This window comes from Varroa jacobsoni, unplaced genomic scaffold (genome assembly GCF_002532875.2).
Source record: "Varroa jacobsoni isolate VJ856 unplaced genomic scaffold, vjacob_1.0 contig00006, whole genome shotgun sequence".
Classification (NCBI taxonomy): domain Eukaryota; kingdom Metazoa; phylum Arthropoda; class Arachnida; order Mesostigmata; family Varroidae; genus Varroa; species Varroa jacobsoni.
In genome coordinates, this window is record NW_019214394.1 from 147,194 (window position 1) to 165,521 (window position 18,328).

The 18,328-nt window shown below is 39.9% G+C and overlaps 2 protein-coding genes across 6 annotated transcripts; one reads left to right on the plus strand and one right to left on the minus strand.

Annotated features, from left to right (window-relative positions):
- Nucleotides 1–514: 514 nt before the first annotated feature.
- LOC111270570 (lysozyme C-1) lies at nt 515–4,959 on the minus strand. 4 transcript variants are annotated; one of them, XM_022850841.2, is made up of 5 exons: nt 4,944–4,959; nt 3,487–3,651; nt 2,796–2,960; nt 1,764–1,839; nt 515–1,257 (listed from the first exon to the last, which is right to left on the minus strand). In XM_022850841.2, the coding sequence occupies exons 2-5, from the start codon at nt 3,638–3,640 to the stop codon at nt 1,161–1,163; spliced, it is 492 nt and encodes a 163-aa protein (XP_022706576.1). In that variant the 5' UTR covers nt 3,641–3,651; nt 4,944–4,959; the 3' UTR covers nt 515–1,160. The 4 variants fall into 4 exon arrangements, with proteins under 4 accessions (XP_022706576.1, XP_086828655.1, XP_086828656.1 ...); XM_086972529.1 differs by lacking the exon at nt 4,944–4,959 and adding an exon at nt 4,343–4,404; XM_086972530.1 differs by lacking the exon at nt 4,944–4,959 and having other exon boundaries at nt 2,796–2,945; nt 3,487–4,333.
- Nucleotides 4,960–11,607: 6,648 nt separating this feature from the next.
- Nucleotides 11,608–16,682, plus strand: LOC111270572 (uncharacterized). 2 transcript variants are annotated; one of them, XM_022850850.2, is made up of 5 exons: nt 11,608–11,888; nt 13,273–13,395; nt 13,990–14,310; nt 14,584–14,801; nt 15,039–16,682. In XM_022850850.2, the coding sequence occupies exons 1-5, from the start codon at nt 11,834–11,836 to the stop codon at nt 15,279–15,281; spliced, it is 960 nt and encodes a 319-aa protein (XP_022706585.1). In that variant the 5' UTR covers nt 11,608–11,833; the 3' UTR covers nt 15,282–16,682. The 2 variants fall into 2 exon arrangements, with proteins under 2 accessions (XP_022706585.1, XP_022706586.1); XM_022850851.2 differs by lacking the exon at nt 13,273–13,395.
- Nucleotides 16,683–18,328: the final 1,646 nt, after the last annotated feature.

The window sequence follows — 18,328 nt, forward strand, 5'->3', positions numbered from 1 at the left end:
TGCAGCCACTGCACCAGCAGCAGCAGCAGCACGGGAAACACTCGTGGAAAGAGAGCGAAGTTGGGGTAGAGGAGCAGAGAGGCATGTGGGGGAACAGTGGAGTGGATGCCTTCCCTTTAGCGATGGGTGGACTCGGGTACCACCTTCCCCCGAAGGCTGCTGCTGACATGATGGAACGCCAGCTCAGTGCCAAGAAGTCAATGGTTTTGGGCCTGTGTTTACAGCGCGCGAGCGCCCAGCCCACATTTCTTTGCTCGTTGGTCGCTTCTTTGCTTCTGCCGGGGCTGCTGACTGCAGTACAGCAGTGAGCCAACGCCGTCCCGCCACGAGCCAGTGGGTGGCCTAGCGATGGCCTAATTATAGATGTGGAGTCATATCTTCGTTTGGACCATGTGTGCGTCAGCGATGTGTATTACTATAGAGTCTCGACAAATTATGAAAAGAACAGATAAATATAGTTTGTAAAATTATACAGAAGACAGTTTCTCTACAAAAAACACCAGTTTCTAACGCGTAGAATTGTTTGAAGGGTTTATTTACTTTCGTTTATATAAATATATATATATATATATATATATAAACGCTTGCTAGAATAAATAGCCTTCAGTTTTTAGTAAATGAAGGATGAATGATGGACAAAGGGTGGAACACACACATATTGTATTTGAAGGATTCCCCTGGCAACAGCCAGCACCACAGTGCTTATAAAATAGTTGCAGTAATATAATTATTAGAGATTTTTTCAGAAAAATTGAATTTAAATTATTATCTAGAATTAAAAAGAAAATTGGTGGTGACTATTTAAGTACATGCTTTCGTAATACCTATTGGGTTAAGCTTTTCGCAGAGTAGATATGCTATTCCAAGGATGAGTTTACTGAAAATATGATGTATCGCTGAAGTTTCAAAAATCGTCTATCTCTATTAAAAATAGAATTTACTGTTTGTCAGCGAAATTTCTAGATCTCCAATTGAATCGTCTCTGGAATGAATCCCAAAGTCGTTTCTATCTCAGGTCCTATACACTTGCCGGCTCTAAATCTAATTGACGATTGGTCCATATAACGATGAATCTCAATGTTCAATTTATAACAGGACTACTTTCCGGTTGGAATGAAATTGATGTGAAGATGGCTAATCTTCATGTAGAGCTTCGTCCGTTACCAGTAATGCCATTGACCTGGCTTGATTTGCACGTCGCAGCCGTCAAGAAGCCCATGAAGAGCCTTCTGACGGCAGTGGCGCTCCCAGCCATGCCTGTCGATTAATAAAAAAACAAAAAAATATTTAGTTTAACTATTATCGCAGGTCCAGAAAGAACCATTGGTGCCATGAGTTCTAGAAGTATATCGAAAATGGTTCGAAGTTATCTTTGTTATCATTAGTAGTTACAGTTATTTATATCGATCAATTATGTATATACGTATGTTGTTAACTAAAATGATCCAGAAGATCGAGTTATTTTATGCAAAAACAGCATTGGGAAGCAGGATGATATGAATGTGATTTTTGCGTTCAGCTATTGTGTCTGTGCATACGGGCTGTGTTCGTTTTAGGCGTACGCCAAGACCCTTTGCACTTTTGACAACATTACGGATGACGCACACGGATCGGTGAATAGCGTTACCTTAAAAATGGTAATTTCATAGGCTATATAGGGTGAAAATAGATCGAACTAGGATCGGGAAATCTTTTTTTAACACACCAATATTTGATAAAGACCTTAAACAAGATCTGCTTTTATATCGATGAATACTGTTTACCAGAATTGAAATCCATATTGCCAGCGGATGTACGATGCGCACATAACGTCATCCTCAAGATCCTCGTCTAAAAAGGCTGCAACATAATATAAATATATGTTTCAATACTTTTGATGTGTGATTTTTAATCTTAAAAAAATGCCTACTCTTTAAAAAAAAATATTTTCTTTGAGCGATAGTTTATTTCTTTTTTAATACAAAATGGGATCAAGGTTTTGCCCTAGAGTAAGCTCCCCAGTTTCGATCTTCCGAAATTCTTTTGTTGCAAGACAAGCTACATCGTTGCCTGTGATCAAAACAAACGCAGAAATATTTCAAAGTAGCTTCTATCATAAACCCTGGTGGGTTCTATATACGAAGACTGTCTTTTATTGTACATACGAAATACTTCACACCTCTTTCCTCAATCCCCTGTTTTGTTCATTGTATAGTTCCTCTACTATTAGTTATTTCTGCGTGAATTTCACATTATTTATATTTGAGAAAATTAATTCTGTGCTAGCTGCATCGACTGCAACAAGCTAGTAGTACTATATTTACGGCATATAATAACCGAAAAAAAGCTAACGCTTTCCCTAATTATGTTATGATTTTAATACATTGGTACTAAAGAGGGTAATATTTGTAATATATCGTAATATGACTAGACAACGCCCTGCAGTTGGGAAACCAAATTGTTGAATACAAAGGAAGGGCGTTTAATATCTCAAGGTGAAAGGTCGAAAATTTCAAGTGATTACTCGATGTGAAATTAAAATATCAGAATTTCACGGTCGGCGCTACCGGCACTACAGCTGAATAAATGTTTTTTTCAAGGATAGAAAAAAAATGTCATAAAAAATACTACATTATTTGGCTTTTTCAATATTTCGCTTAATGTTGTGTACTGTTAAATTTGTAAGGGTAATTAAAATGTAATGTAAGGGCGGCATAAAGAACACAACACAACTTTAAACCGCTAAAGAAAATCTTCTTATAGCTGGTGTTTTTGTATGTGGAGAGCTCTGAAAAATACTGAAAGTTTATACTCACACGAGCAAAGCGCATGACACTTCCCGTTTCTTATTCCCGGTACGAATTTATCGAAGCAGTAGAATTTACTTGGTATTTGAAATATACCTACACACCGCTGGCCTCTGGACCGCGCTTTAGAGAGATTCATCTCCATACCGCTTACAAAATCTGCGACACAGAGAACTGGCCAATAGCAGACGAAACATTTCCAGACAGTGTTATGCTTCGAATTGGTCTCCTGACGCTTCTTATAAATTTTCCCATATCGATCACTTTATAAGGCTACGTAATTATATTTGTCCGTTCCATTTATTGGCTTTAATGCATTGTGACGTTTTTGCGCAATTTCTGTAAAAGACTAATTCGAAGACACTTACTGCCCTAGGATAATCGAAAGGTTGTTATACAGCAGTTGACACATTGCTGGTCATGCTCCCTTTATATAGACCGTCCTCATGTTCTCCTTATATATATATATAGAATATAATATAGTAATAATAATTGTACAATTATATAGAAGACTCTAATGATAACAGAAGTGAGGGCAAAGTATTTTGGGCGAAAGAGTCAAACAACGTGCATACAAACGTGTTTTTTTCTATGATGACATTCATCTATTCATCTGATAAAGTAGTTCAAATCCTGACAATATAATGAATAAACAAGTACATATGTATATATAGTACGTATAGCATGATCGATTGCTTACAGTTGTTGACATTCCACCGGTTCCATCCAATCTCTTTGAGTTTTCGGGCGAGGTAACAACGATGCACCTTACGCGTCTGCCCGTCCTCCCACCAGAGTGGAGTCATCCATAAGCACAGCACAAAAGCGATTGCCGATCGGAGCAACTCACTCATGATGTTTAGCTCTTCAACATACAATAGCCTTTTAGCCCTATCTATCTACGATACGGTTCGCCTCGAATATCTTCACGTAACGACATTCTCATTAGACGCGACCGTCAGATATCAACAAGTAATCAAAAGCTGTACATGCGGTGAACCATTGCACTGGCATCATGACAAATATCCTCGATTTTAGCACAGGAACCTTCCGTGATACTGAGTGTAGTAGTTCTATTGAAATCCAACCGAAAAAGCACGCTTAAGAATTGCTTTCAGTCATGCCAGCCGAATGAGTACTGCTCAGGCGAGCTCTAAAATGTTTGCCCAGCCGGTGGACATCATTGCCCGTCGGCGATGCCCACAATGCATACCCAATTGACATTTGCCAAGTAGGAGCTGCCAGCTGAACACGAGCGATGCTAAGTTTGGCGAACCAGACAATGGGCTTTAGATACTACCACGGTCCGATGCGTCTATTCCAATATAATTTTGAAATCGCGAACTCCATCAACTACCGAATAATCCCTATAGCCAACGATATGTTTAAGCCATTAACGCTAAGTACAATATAAAAGAAAAACTTCATATGTGAGCCAGATATAAGCTATTAGTCAAAAGCAACAACAAGAATAATACTAGAAATTGGTACGACGTGAAACTGGGATCGTTTGGGTATGATCACGCAGTGTAGGCTGGAAATTTTGATAAACTTACGATTATTTTTACCAACTGCTCCAGTGGCGACAGGCTATAATAACGTACTTATTGGTAAGGTGTGGGTGTACTTATGGGTAAGGGGTGGGAAATGCCTGTTTCCTAATTGTGGCCTGACAATACTGTCCAACTACAGTGCACGCTTTGGCACTAAGGATGCGGTCCGCCAAAACACAGTATCGTATTCTTTTTACTCCTGGTTGATCGAATCTAATTCGCAACAAAAAAAAAGGACTATACGAGATGTTACGTCACAGTGCGCTCACCGTCATCGACAGAATAGCAGAAGGGCGTCAGAAGAAACCCAAAAGGGGGTAAAAAATAGATGAAATAAAATGTTCAATATTGGTTACAATTTTCCTCAAAAGCTGATCCTCTAGCATCTGGAGTGTTGTGCGTCATTCTAGGTAGTAACATACCCCTTAATAATATACGTATATATATATAAATTAGGATAGCTAAATTTTTCTCCAATAGCTTTTAAACGAATTCAATTATAGATTTAGCAACGCGGTCCGCCTATAACGAGGCAGAAACACGTAACAATTATGGTACGTATAAACAGAAATTCGGTTTACTTTATCCGCGCCTACAAACGTACCGGCATAAACACCTGGTTTTGTCCTATTTGGTCAATGGAACAGCCATGTGCTATTTGCAATATCGTCGTTGTATTTCTACTCCAGAACAGATGAGATTGATTTGAGTTAGCAGGAGGTTGCTCTATGCCCTTCTCCTTGCCTAGTCCTTCCCAAGATCCCCAATAGACTAGCAAATAGATAAGAGCTGTCGCCAAAGCCAAAACTGGGTGGCCACTCAAATCAAACTGGTTAGCTCAATATACAGCAAGAGCAAAGCTGACGAGGGAGAATCCACTTGGACTAGATCGTTGTTCAGTAGATAGAAAGCGCTATCATCGGACCTGTTAGAACACCACCGACATTGCCCATACCCTATTCTTGATCAAGGAGAAGAATGACTGACTTGTAATTAAAACCCGAAAAGCGCACCCTTTCTCTGGATAAATTGCGAATAGGGACAACCTGAGGGCTGGTATATGGAGAACTACAATGTGATATAAGGATTGCATATCATATGAGCACCGACTTCTAGCTAATATTTTAAACGCTGTAAATATAGCAGATATGGGCTAGCTGCTAGATATCTTCCCGTTTGAATGTTAACTGTAACAAATACAGAAAACAATTCTACTTCTAGCCGAAGTTATTGGAAAGCTCTACTAACTGATTGGAAATTGACGCTCGTCTACAGATGGTTTTAGCAAAATGGGGATGGAAATAGCAGATTTTGATGTTGTAGTAAGTGAAAAATAATTTACATGTAAAAGTTACGCACTTTTTGACTGCGGTATAGGCGACAAGATTTATCTAGAGTCAGATACCAATGAAGGTAGAATGATGATGCAGACTTTACCTACCTTAATGACATTTGTATTACATAATAGGTAGGTTTTATTAAATCTACTTGTTTCGACACTTGCAACTAAATTAGGTTTTCTGTCATGAAATAAATAACTTGTACATATATAACATTCGGTTTACTTTGATTTTCAGCATAAAAGATGCGTTGAACCAAATCATCGGTAAAAAATCACACAGCAGAGTATCATATTGGTTTTTCGGTCCGAACTATATCGAAATGTACATCCGACAATAAGAATCAGCCATTTACTATTTGGACATGATATGAAGAGGAAATCGCCATTGATTTTCTCCATAAGATCTGTTCCGTCTCGGCTATACCGTCGAGTGTATAGAGAATAACGAGCTACCTGATTCCCAATATTATCCCCTGGGGGCTGACTCGGCTTATACTTGACTACGGTCCTATTCTAATCCCAGCCAGCAATTGGATGGCTAGTCAGACACCCAGCGAGCTGTAAGGCGAGGGGAAATCGAAGCGATACTAGGCCGCCGTATAGATTTCCCAGGCTTTGCCTTCCTAATTCGACAGTCCGCTGTCATTGCGCGTAGCAAGCCATACTTTGTCTGCTCCGGTGCAACGATGCTGGTTGGGTTTGGCGCTGACTATAGGGTATCAGCGTGGCTGAAGCCGCTACTAGCTTTAAATGATTGTTGCCTGGATTCGGGGTGACATCCTACGCTCCAACGGAGGTTCACCCGCGTGCTAACGTCGAGCACCCGAAACTGAGCATTGACCGGTGGCGCGGAATAAGTCTTTCGAAATGGTAAGCCGGGTGACTAAGGAGTTTGTGGGAAAGGGAAGAAACAAAAATGAAGTTTGAGGGCTGGCGAGTTGAAGGCAAGACTATGAGGAGTAAAGTTTTGAAAAAATTAGCCATTTTCTACTAGGCAGTATTACCACGACTACGTTTTCGATCCTCATCTAACAAGTAAGGGAGCATGCTGGTTTGAATGTCAAAGAAACATTATGTTTATCAAGCAAATGCTCTGAGGACTTTTAAGTGTGCATTTTCTTTTTGTCGAAAGCAGCTTTACACTGGCTATTGTAGCGTTACATTCCTAAGTCATAATGATTCATTCTCATAACTCTACGTCTGAATCAAGCGGCTTTAAACTCGACATACACCAGCTGAGTACGCTTCGTAACGCAAGATAATAATCAACCATCTTTTGATTGAAGAAAACACGTCGAAATTTATTAGAAAATCAGTTTATTGAAGAACTTGTGTTGTCTGACGATTTGGTAGGTATACATACTTATTGAGTATGAAATGTACCATAGCCTTATGGAACGTACCGTTCTTTCACAGTAGCATCTAACCTAACATTGAAGGCTGTACCTGGAACTGAATCAACCTTATTTATTAGTAATACCGTGACATTTGCTATTTCTTTTCGGCATAAATGATCGAGGCAGGCGTTTTGAACTTCATTCCCACGGTGGCGCAGGGACATCTGAATAGGATAACGACAATCTCACAAAAAAATGCATTTTGTCTAAAATCAATGTTTAATCGATCTCACCATATTAATGTGTAAATTACTCTATCATTATATATGTGTAAAAGAAATATAGTAAAAACCGTATTTCTATGCTTAAATCAATTGCAAGAGAATTGGGTATTAAATAGCTTCTAAGGCACACACACCTATGAACCTTCCGCACACGCTCCTATAGAGGTGAGTCGTTCGTTTTAGGTAAATAATACTTCAGCTATCGGCTAAGGCGCCTGGTGTTATGTGTGGAACTAACATGCATTAATAATACGTTAAACACATTTTTTATTTTCGATATAATGCCAACCCGCCATTAGAGCACGTGACCCCGCTGAGAACATTTTCCGACAGTGTTGACGGAAAAATCTAACAGACGAGGATGCAGTGAATAGCGAGAACTTCACAAATGCGAAATGTCTTTACGTACGCGTAATGACTAATATTTGAGAGACTGCCAGAAACAACTGTCAGCAATTGCGCGCATCTAAGGGTCAACTTTTGGATCTATCGGTAGTTTTGGAACTTTTCGAAATACTAAATAGTCGGTTTAAACCGTTTAAATACATTTGAAATTATATACTAATAGGTTCAATATTTCTTAAAATAAGTATTGCACTCAAGAAGTATGAGTAACGGATCAAAATGGTGAAAGTCATTAAAACACTATGAATGCAGTGTTAATATTTTGAATGAATCCCCTTTTAAATATATATATATATATTTCCGTTTTTATTAATTTTCACTTGGTTTACATCGATAATCCAAACATCTGGATTTTTGTAAAAACGTGATCAATTGAACTAGGAATATTTTCAGTTTTTGCCAGTGTAAAAGTACCTTTACATACAGAGCATGTTGTGTACTTTGACTATCTGTTACGCCACTAGAAGAAACTACGAATTGTCCTTTTGAAGCTCATGATGAGCCTTTATCCTGCTTTATTTGAGAAGCGGTATTTTTCAATCGCATGTATTACACCGTTAGCAATAATTAGACATCCGATGCACCGAGAGGTTCCTCCTTGTCACTTAACTCCAAAGACCATTTCGTTCGAATGATCAATGCAATGAATGATACTGATATTAATAATCAATTTTAAAGAATAGATATCGATTTGTAATCTTCATCGTGCCACGGGCCTGACTATCCACTGCAAAATATCAGCGTTGAGAAGCACTGAACGAAGACAGGTGTCTTCACTTACTGCCCTTATCTGTTACTAATTGTCAGACTATAAATACGTTCACGCACATGTCGCGCTTCTTCCGTCGAATTCATATTTATCCGTTGCTGATAATCATCACCGATTGAAGTGATTCATGTATTTCTCACGTGAATCCGTTTTTCCCTAAAGGCAGCTAAGGGTTCATGTAATTAATGTAAGGAACGATTAAAAAGTCATGTGGTGATTTAATCCACGGTGCACTATTTACACCAATCAGTTACCACGACATCGTCAGCTATCGGGACTCAGAATACACTACTTTGTTAATATCACAAACAACAACTGGTGTGCATCCTTCGCTTCGTTTAACATGCACGCGACAAAAACAAATAGATACAGGGATTCCTGGAAGAACGCCGAACTCTACTAATCGCTTGCTTAACAACGGCCATGACTCCAATGGAGGCTACAGAGATCTGAACAGCCTTTATCATTCGACAACTACATCACATATGTTCGCGTAAGCGCTCAGATGATTCGAATCATCTGAGCGCTTACGAGCGATCTTGGGATCGCCCAAGGTCGCCTGCACAAACGTGACATACCATTTAGCCACCGCACGTTCAGGTAGTCTCTCCAATTTCATCTTTGGTCAAGGAGAGTTTATAGGGCGGCGTCTCTGACGAACCTTCACACCTCTATGACTTGTCAGAATCACGAGCGGCAAGCCAAGCAGACAACAACCGTGATTCTGTATTACTCGTTGCGCTATGACGCGTCTTCACCGCAACAACTTTTCTGGGAGTAGCGAAACAGGTAACATTAGCACAGCCGCTACTTAATGCCCGTTCACTGGATCATTCTGTCACTTGCCAGCTTCTTTATTCTCACCAGCGGAACTTGGCGATTCCAACAAGAGGAACTAGGGCCGCAACTGGTATCGCTTGCCGCAGCGGGGCCCGGTGTGTAACACCGCCTTCCATAATTGGCCGAAATCCTTCCAGTACCTGATCGAGTACCGAAAGACCAAATGCTCTGGGGATATGCCAGCCAGCATACGCAATCGCAGCCCTTGCTAAATCTACGACAAACAACTAGTATCGGAGGTAAACCCACTAAACTGAAGCCACGTCTGCACCTTATGGAATATGTACCACTAAAATAAGCGTGGCGTGTCATTTAACAATTTTTAACGGATAGCAGTATCTAGAGCGATATTGATACGGGTGTCAAGTGGACACCAATAGAAAGATGCTAAGGCTTTTTTGACCGCAGCTTTCACAGACTGAATTTTGCATTTGCTAGGAGGCTCTGAATTGAAGGACATTGTCACAGCAAGTTCATTACCACGATACATTGGCCATATGCATGCGGCGATTGCTTCTAGGTAGAATCGCCATTGATAATTAGTAGCGCAATAGAAAAACTACGATTTATTTTTGAACACCATATATTGTGTGTTCATACATATGAGAGACCATATTATATCTTTTTTTTTTCGATATTGTCGCTTATGATTATTTTTTCCAATTTGTATATCAGTCAGTATTCGTCAGTCAGTAATACGGTTTGGTTGGGGGGATTAGCGTTAATTAACAGTCTAATGTGTTGTACCTATAAGTGCGTCCGTTCTACGTAAATATGAATTATATAGTGAACATATCATCGATTTTTGTGGTTTTCAACCTTTTTTTAGTGGATCACAAAATAAGAAAGATTCACAAGGTGTTCGGCAAGTTTATGTATAAATGGATATTGTATGTATCTGTGTAATATGCTAATTCGCGGTAAATTATTATTATATGAAGGATCGGGCTATTAGATTTGGCTTCGTTTGAGTCTTTTTGTGGCAGCACAGACTAAGCAGTAAATATGTTCCAATGAGAATCACAGCGCAGCTAGCCCGGCATGGAATGGCTATTTATGAGTCATAAATTAATGAGTCAGGGGATGTGTAGTTCTGATCTAAGGACTTTTACTTGAAAATTTGTTAATCAAGTAAATTAGTGTACATATACACATTCCAACAGTCAGATGTATTGGTCGAAACAACTTTTGCTGGGTAGGAAAATTCGATATTTAATCGGAGGCCTTTCTTCACTTGGATCATATGCAATATTCTTCCAATAATACACGATTAGAGCAGTTAGTTACTAGAACTTGAGTAAATACACATTGTATGAGGAAATTATCAAATGTGTTGGTTAAGGCAAAATCCGGCCGGCTGCACGAAACGATTTTCATAACTTCATGTATTCCGATTTTTTTTTAATCGGAGGGCTTTGTTAGCTGGCTTTTCACCATTATGCAGCTATTACGCGCTGCCATTGTCGTACGACAGGAGCCACCACTTCAACCTTTGCTATCGCAAGCAAGTTATGCCGCTGTGCTACATGTGTATACAATCCAAAATAAACTGTTGCTACCTGATACCGAAACTAGTAACGGAAATTTTGCAAAACTTGAACTTGTTTAGTTAAGAACATGTTTGTAATTAGCATCAGTCTTTGGCTCAACTATACATTCCTTTTTTTTTGCTGGAAATGTTCCTTTGGGTTTCGCATCTTTGGATGTGTATATATTGTATATGTATATATGTGCATATATTGGATGCACACCGGTGTGTCGGTCACAATCTGTGAAGCTAATCTCTTTGACTAATAGATAGAAAAATTTTATTCATCTTGGGTGGATAACTCACTTCAGTTGCTTTAAGGCTATTTTGATTATCGAAGGTTATTGCTAGTATTTTTATTGATTGATTTTTACACACGTGAGCAGTCTTCGAAACGGCTAATCTCGCTTGTTAACAAAGCAATCTATTTGCAATATAGCAGAATATGCAATTGACGACTAAAGGCCGGTGTCATTTTTTGGCGCTCTTTTAACAATAATAATAATAAATTCGGATTTGTGGAAACCACAAAAGAACGTGTGAGAATTAGGCAATCAAATTGTCTAAACAAGCTCGAAATTGCGTCTGTCAGTTTTACAGGTAATCATGACTCAAATCGAATAAGCAGTCAAATGAATGATCACTAGCGTGCACGCTACACGTTATAACGCATGGCTTCGTACCCTCGCAAACTCGCGCCAAGATATGGTCGTGCTATTGCGTGAATAGCAGATGACATCTTCTAAATAGGACAACGCGTACACATTCGACCCATTAAAAGCGCGAGTGCAGACATCGTGGACGACATTTGCTGCGAATGAACCCAATCGTCGGTGAAGTTCGTTACCCTTAGCGTAACTCTACTCAAACGGCAGCCATAAAAAGCGACTAGAAAACTAACGGATCAATTGTATAATCCTGTCTGCTTAATATTATATCACCTATCAGGTGGACGTGTCTTTGAATTTGCGTACAATTTGTGCATTACAATGTTGGAAACTGTTCCTAGTCCGGACTTTCTCAGTGGCGTAGATTGGCGCATGGGTAAGTTGACAATTGATACATATTCCACTCATTTAACCTTTTGGTTAACACATGATACGTGCGGCCAACCAGTAGTTTAGAGCGTCTGATATTTGTGTGTATACACTTCTAAAAACTTGGATAATAACAACTGGTATTGCGGCGTGAACGGTGTCCATTAACTGAAGAAATGTGTGTGTCAGACGTAACGATCGAGATGGCCAACCCGAGTGACTAATATAAATGTCAGAACATCAACGTAACTGATCGACATTCGCTTCACAGTAATTTATAATATTGTATGCAGTACTAGAATATAATTGCAGACCGCACAGGCGCAGGGCTAAGGCACGCGTAGGGCCAACCATGTCTGGGTAGAGATATAGCGGGTGAGAAAATCTTAAGGACACGTTGACTATGGACACGTGGTCTAGGTTCGAGCCCGGGCATAGACATATTTGGTTTCGTATTGGGAGCCAGCCCTCTGATGGAACGCCTAACGGCGATACCGGACGTAAAACTCGAAACATGGAAAGCGTATAGATAACATTCGCTCTGTGTGTGTGTACCCTGTACCGCGTTCCCCTTAGCTAGTCGGTTAGTTAGCTTCACGATGGCCGCCTAAAGACCACTGTAATAAATGTCGCAACACAGCGTGTATGCCAATAAAGCCTTATAATGAGACGTAGTCGTGGACGCAATCTTTCTGAACGGGGCCGAACCGACGTTTTGATAAAAAAAAGAAGTGGTCCTCAAAACCTTCGACATGTGCTGACCGCACATGCGCTAACCATAACAGTAAACGGTGAGATGATCAAGCATGACTCGCCAGGCAGGCTACAGTTAATACTGACGGTACCGTAAGTTAACTACAATCGCTGAGTGGCGGACATTTACCAATGCGCTTTTTAACAATGATCAATGAAAACTGATCGCGTCCACGCCGTTCGCGTATTCTCGCTTTTTCGCATTATTAATATCAAATCCGACCTGCGACATGTACATTCACCACAGGACGAAGTCCATTCTATAGCCAATTTCATTATGTAAAGGTAGCGTATCTAGTCTAAACTTCGTTGATTCTATATGGCTGTTTAGTTTAATATTGGAAAAAAAAGCTGTCCATCAATCAGGTGGGAAAGGCTTACGATACTGGCTCCGATCGAATCGAGCTGGTGGTATAGACACTTCACGAGTCTCCCATGGAATTAATTCTGGAAATTACAATTTTTCTTTAATTATGTGTACATCTGATACGGATGAAATCCTTGTGTATTCGTAGACGCACCCCTCCAAACCTCTGCTATTCTGGAGTTCAAAAGATTAACATGTAAAGATTGGAGTCGGTGCGTTCCCGGTAGTGGAATTCACTAGTCAATTTAAACAGGGAATTAAATGATTACAGATTTACCGGAGGGTTCATTTCCGTCGAGCAAATGGAACGCAAACGAACCAACGCAGTCCGCGGCCAGTCGAAGAAGCCCAATACTGACACAAATAGGCTCGGCCTTCAGCTTTGTTTCGAACAGTAAGCTTTGACAATTGGGAAGTTCGGAACATACATGGAACAGAATAACAACACTGATGCTGGAATTGAAACAGAAGAGCATAATTCGTTATAGGGCGAATGGGTTTTTATCGATCTGAGAATTTTAGATCTCTGAGTAACTAGAATTTAGCGAGGTTTACCCTCTGAATGGTCACTTTACCCTGCAAACATCATTTGGCCTTATGGTATTTGCCTCAGTTAGTTACCTCTATGTTACCGGCAAATTTAATATCTTCACAACAAATCATCATTGTACTTTTATATACCAACCAAAACCACAGCTAAGGATTTTTATTGATTCTTACTTCTTTCAGGGTATCTGTTCTCGTCTTTATGATAGGCCGGGCATTGTTGTTTAAACAATAAATATGTTTAGAAAAAGCTTTTTCAACTGTGTCGAACGAACATTGAAACCTAAATAGAGAATTTTACAGTCTTCCGACCATCTGGCTGTGCCCAAGCCATGTACCTGGGAATGACAATATGGCTTTCGCGTCGCGGCGACATTTGTCATTCCCCAATGGCACCTCCGGACGTAACGGTTAATCATGTTATCGTTTGTATTTTGTCTAGACTCTCCCGGGCAGAAGAACAGTTCGGCCATTGGCGAAGGAATCCCGTTGTCGAAGACGGGAGGATCTGCGGGCATTCCTATCGCCCAAAGCTCTGTATGGTCACCGAAGCAGAATACTGACCCTCTACACGACATTCGTACGAGCATACAGAATGGTTCTCTGTTCAAATTCGCAGAGTCCACTCTGGCAAATCAATTTGGCTCAATGCACCTGCTCGGTCAAAGAGTTTCTACTAGTAGCTCTGACACCAACAGCAGCAATTCTGGTAATAGTAACGGAAACAATCTAAATAACGGAAGAAACCCTAGCAAGCATCAAAGTAAGTACTGTGAAAAAAATTATACTCTAACATTTTTGAAAGCGGTGCGTATATGTCTCATTGGACATAGGGTAATGCCTCTGCCAGGTGATAAAACAATCGTTTGTTGCGGCGGAGTAGGACTCAGCTTCTTGGCTTGATCGAGTCTTGAAATGTTTTCATGTAATGACCTGTGTCAGGTCTATTTATAGAAAGCTTTGTCATATCGATTGTCTCTTTATTAGGATAATAATTGTTAAAAGTTTATATTTATATCTCGACCCAAAAATGCAGCTTCGGAATCGTCGTCTACCTCCTCAATGGCTTCTCTGCAGTACCCAGTTTCCCAGGCTTCGTGGAGTACTATGGTGCAGAAAAATCCTCGGCCCATAAAGCAAGCCCGAAGTCGTCCTCGACCGGCGAAAACGTTTACTTTCACAGCGTCGGGATGTTGCAGTTCACCGAAAATCAGAGTCATCTGCACTGCTTGTAACGAAGAGCACGTAACCAAGGTAAAATTTCAGTATAATAGACATGGTCATCCTGTCATCGAGTCAGGCTACATTCAGGCTGCGACATTCAGATTTTCAATTTTGTGGTTGAACTTCGCCAACGAGTCTGTATATGGAAGTGAAAGCTATATTTGAATACAAAGTTTATTCAGATGCCTTATCGGTTTGTTATATTCGGTTGCTAGAATGTGTTACTGAACTAATCGCTCATTGACGGATTCTCTTTCCGATTTCTAGGTCAATGAGGAGTTGAGGCCAAGGGTCATTCCCGTAGCGACTTCGCAGCTCGGCTTTTGCCGTTTCTGCCAATCTAACGGTGATCCAGCTGAGGTTTATCAGAGCCACTGTCTACGATCGGATGACGGTAAGGTTACATGCCCCGTGTTGCGTGAGTACAACTGCCCGATTTGCAAGAACGGCGGGGGAGATTATGCCCATACAATCAAGTACTGCCCGTTTGCGCGCAAAGCGAAACCGTAGATTCGGGAGTCGGCCAGCACTGAACGCTAGAAGCGAGAGTGCCCTGAAATTGGCCTCGGAAAAAGCGACACTAAGGAGCACAATATATGCCTTTTACATTATCGAGCACGTAGGAAATAATGTGAATCGAAATATTAAAAAATATGTGTAAGGATGGCGGGCGAAATACTGTAACAACATGTTGGAGGTTTTTTTTTTTTTGCTGTAGATGTCTACGAGATAAGCCAAGTAGGTGAGCGGCAGTGTTGCGAATCCATGACAGTGGTACATTAAAGCATGGAAGTTCGCTTACGAGTTCGAGCTCGTTACTCGGCTTCTCTTTTCAGGCGTCTGTACGGTAAATGACGGGTTTTACTTTCCTAAACTAAATACACTTTTTATTAACTGCTTTAACATATCTTCTAGGGAGCTCTACACATGAGCTGTACGGTAGGAGGCACTTAACGGTTGTATAGTTTTTCAGCGCAATGGTTGCTGGTACCGCGCTTAATCCGAATGAAATGACTACGTGGTGTTGGTGGCCGTTGTAAAGCACGTTGATGCGGCAGTTGTGAGCTTTACATGCCCCGGTATTGCACGTAAAATTGTTGTGTATCAGATCTGTCAAAGGGATTTTTACATTGTAGTTTGTAGTTCAATCTGGATGAGAACTGGCTCAGGGCGTCTCTCGTCTGTGATTGTCGATGCAGCGTGTGACGACTCGAAAACCAGTGACGATGAAAAAATGCTTTCAGGCGTGGAAAGGCTGGCCGGCGCGTTCTATAATAGCAAGGAATTTCTATTAATTGATATCATTGCACATATGTCGAATTGACAAAAAAAAAAAATATGTGATGATAATAATCACTGATCAGTAACAACTGGACGTGTGTTTTGTTGAGCACCATTCTTTCATTTCACGATAGTTAACAGCTGTAGTCATTTAGTCAATGACTCTCGAAATGATCAGGTAAACAAATGAGAGTAACCGTATTTGTTAATCTCCACTGACGTAATTATCATTAAAAGTATTATTATTATTATTATTACTATAATTATGCTTATTATTATTATTATTATTATTATTATTGTTATTATTATCACTGTTATTTTGATCACTACCGATTCGAAATAAGGCAAAGTATGGACGAATACCACGCGATTGTCCGGTCCATTTCACAATTTCGAAACATTCGATTTGAAAGTCTGTGATTGTTTATCAATGCTTGATTCCTTCATAACTTATCATTGTTAAGTGCGTATTTACATTTATTTCAAAATGACAGACAAACCTAATTGCAAGTGATAAGGAATTTCTTGTTCCAAACGTGTGCCTATATTGTGTACATATTCTAATAATCGACATTATAATACTTATACTGTCATATAAATGAATTTCAAATTAAAGATATTATAAACGTTGTTACTGCGTTTTCGTTTAATTACTCGGTGTCTATATTCTTGCTGTCGTATACAATCATAAGATGATAAATTTCACATTTATCATAGAGCTATTTTTCAAGCTGTACAGAGACTTGCGGCTCATGCTGTCTACGAGACGGTGAAATACCTCGAACAGATTAGCGAAGCAGAAAACTGATATTGTCTAGGGAAGCTTTCTCCAAATTTCAGTAGATTTTTCAAGGATTTGCAGAACATTTCGGTGGGAGCCGGGTCTCCGTATGCTTGCGTAACGATAGACGACGATCATTCTCTCCTCAAAAGAAACCGAACAGTATAGACTACGTACATGTCACAGACATTTGCGTTTTTACATCGAACGTTCAAAATTCATCAAATGCTCAAATCTTCGACGGAAAATAACCTAACGGGTCTAAACGCGTGCTTCTGGTTGAGTTGGGCTGGGCTACTAGCTGAAATGAGCAAAAAATAGTATACGGTAATAATCATACGACAAGAACACAGGTCCATCGCTAAAAGATATCTAGCGTAGATTGTAACGTTAAAGTGATCTACATAATACCAAGATTCGTAGGAAATCCTCGTTCTCCAAGTGGACAGGAGCCAGTATGATTAGGTAGTGGAACATATAGATATCGTGGTCTTTATTCAAGCAGTTTGGGCTTTATATTCTAGAATTAGGAACCGTTAAAGTCAGTCAAAATGCGGCATTTTTATGGATGCGGTTTTTCCCAGGAGAGCCATACTCTGCCATACAACTCTTTCCCGGGACAATAAATGTTCGTTAGCTCTAAAGATCTATTCTATGCTAAGCTATAAATCTGTTATCACCGAGCGATGGTACATTTGCCCCATGTCGATCTAGAAATCGAAATCACTGCAAAGTAAGACTTTCGCTTACGGTTTTCATGTAGTTCCGTTCTCACTTTTTCCTAGTAGACAACTTGTAGATTGTCGTTACGAACCTAGTTTCATTATGTTAATTTTACTTTGCTTTACTTTTGAAACAGGTGCTCTTCGTTGTTGCAAGTACGAAATACATACATGACTATGTTTTGGCTACCCAGATGCGTCTATAATTACGTATAGTCGAACACCATCGATAGCAGCGCTATGATAGGAAGAGCTGAAACAAAGTTCACCGTTTGATGAATTTGAACTTTATATATATACGTAGGTAACTAAAACCCGCCAACGACGGCCAGATTGAGTGTTAAAATCCGAGAGAAGGTTATTTTGTGCTCAGATCACCTGCTCGATCTAGTTAGCCTATAGTAATAGCATGCATGAGACCAAACGCTAACTAATAAGTTACAATTTTACGTTAATCATACTTCGTGCTAATACTAGAACTAGATTAATTTGTCTATTTTGGTAAATTTTTCAATGAATGTAACGGATTGACAATCCGTCACAAACAGTTGTCAAATGACTCGAGTCTTTTGTATTGTAGGAACCTGATATATAGCGGTTACAGTGTCAAAGCACATGTTTTACGAAGTAACGAACATGGAAAAATGAGTCTTTTTAAGTTTAGGAAACGTCGAGTGAACCAAAATTCAATGGAGATATTCAAGTCAACGAGCGTACACGATCTTCGTCTTTCACAACGCAGGCCATTTATGAGGGCGGGATCGCCGCGAGAC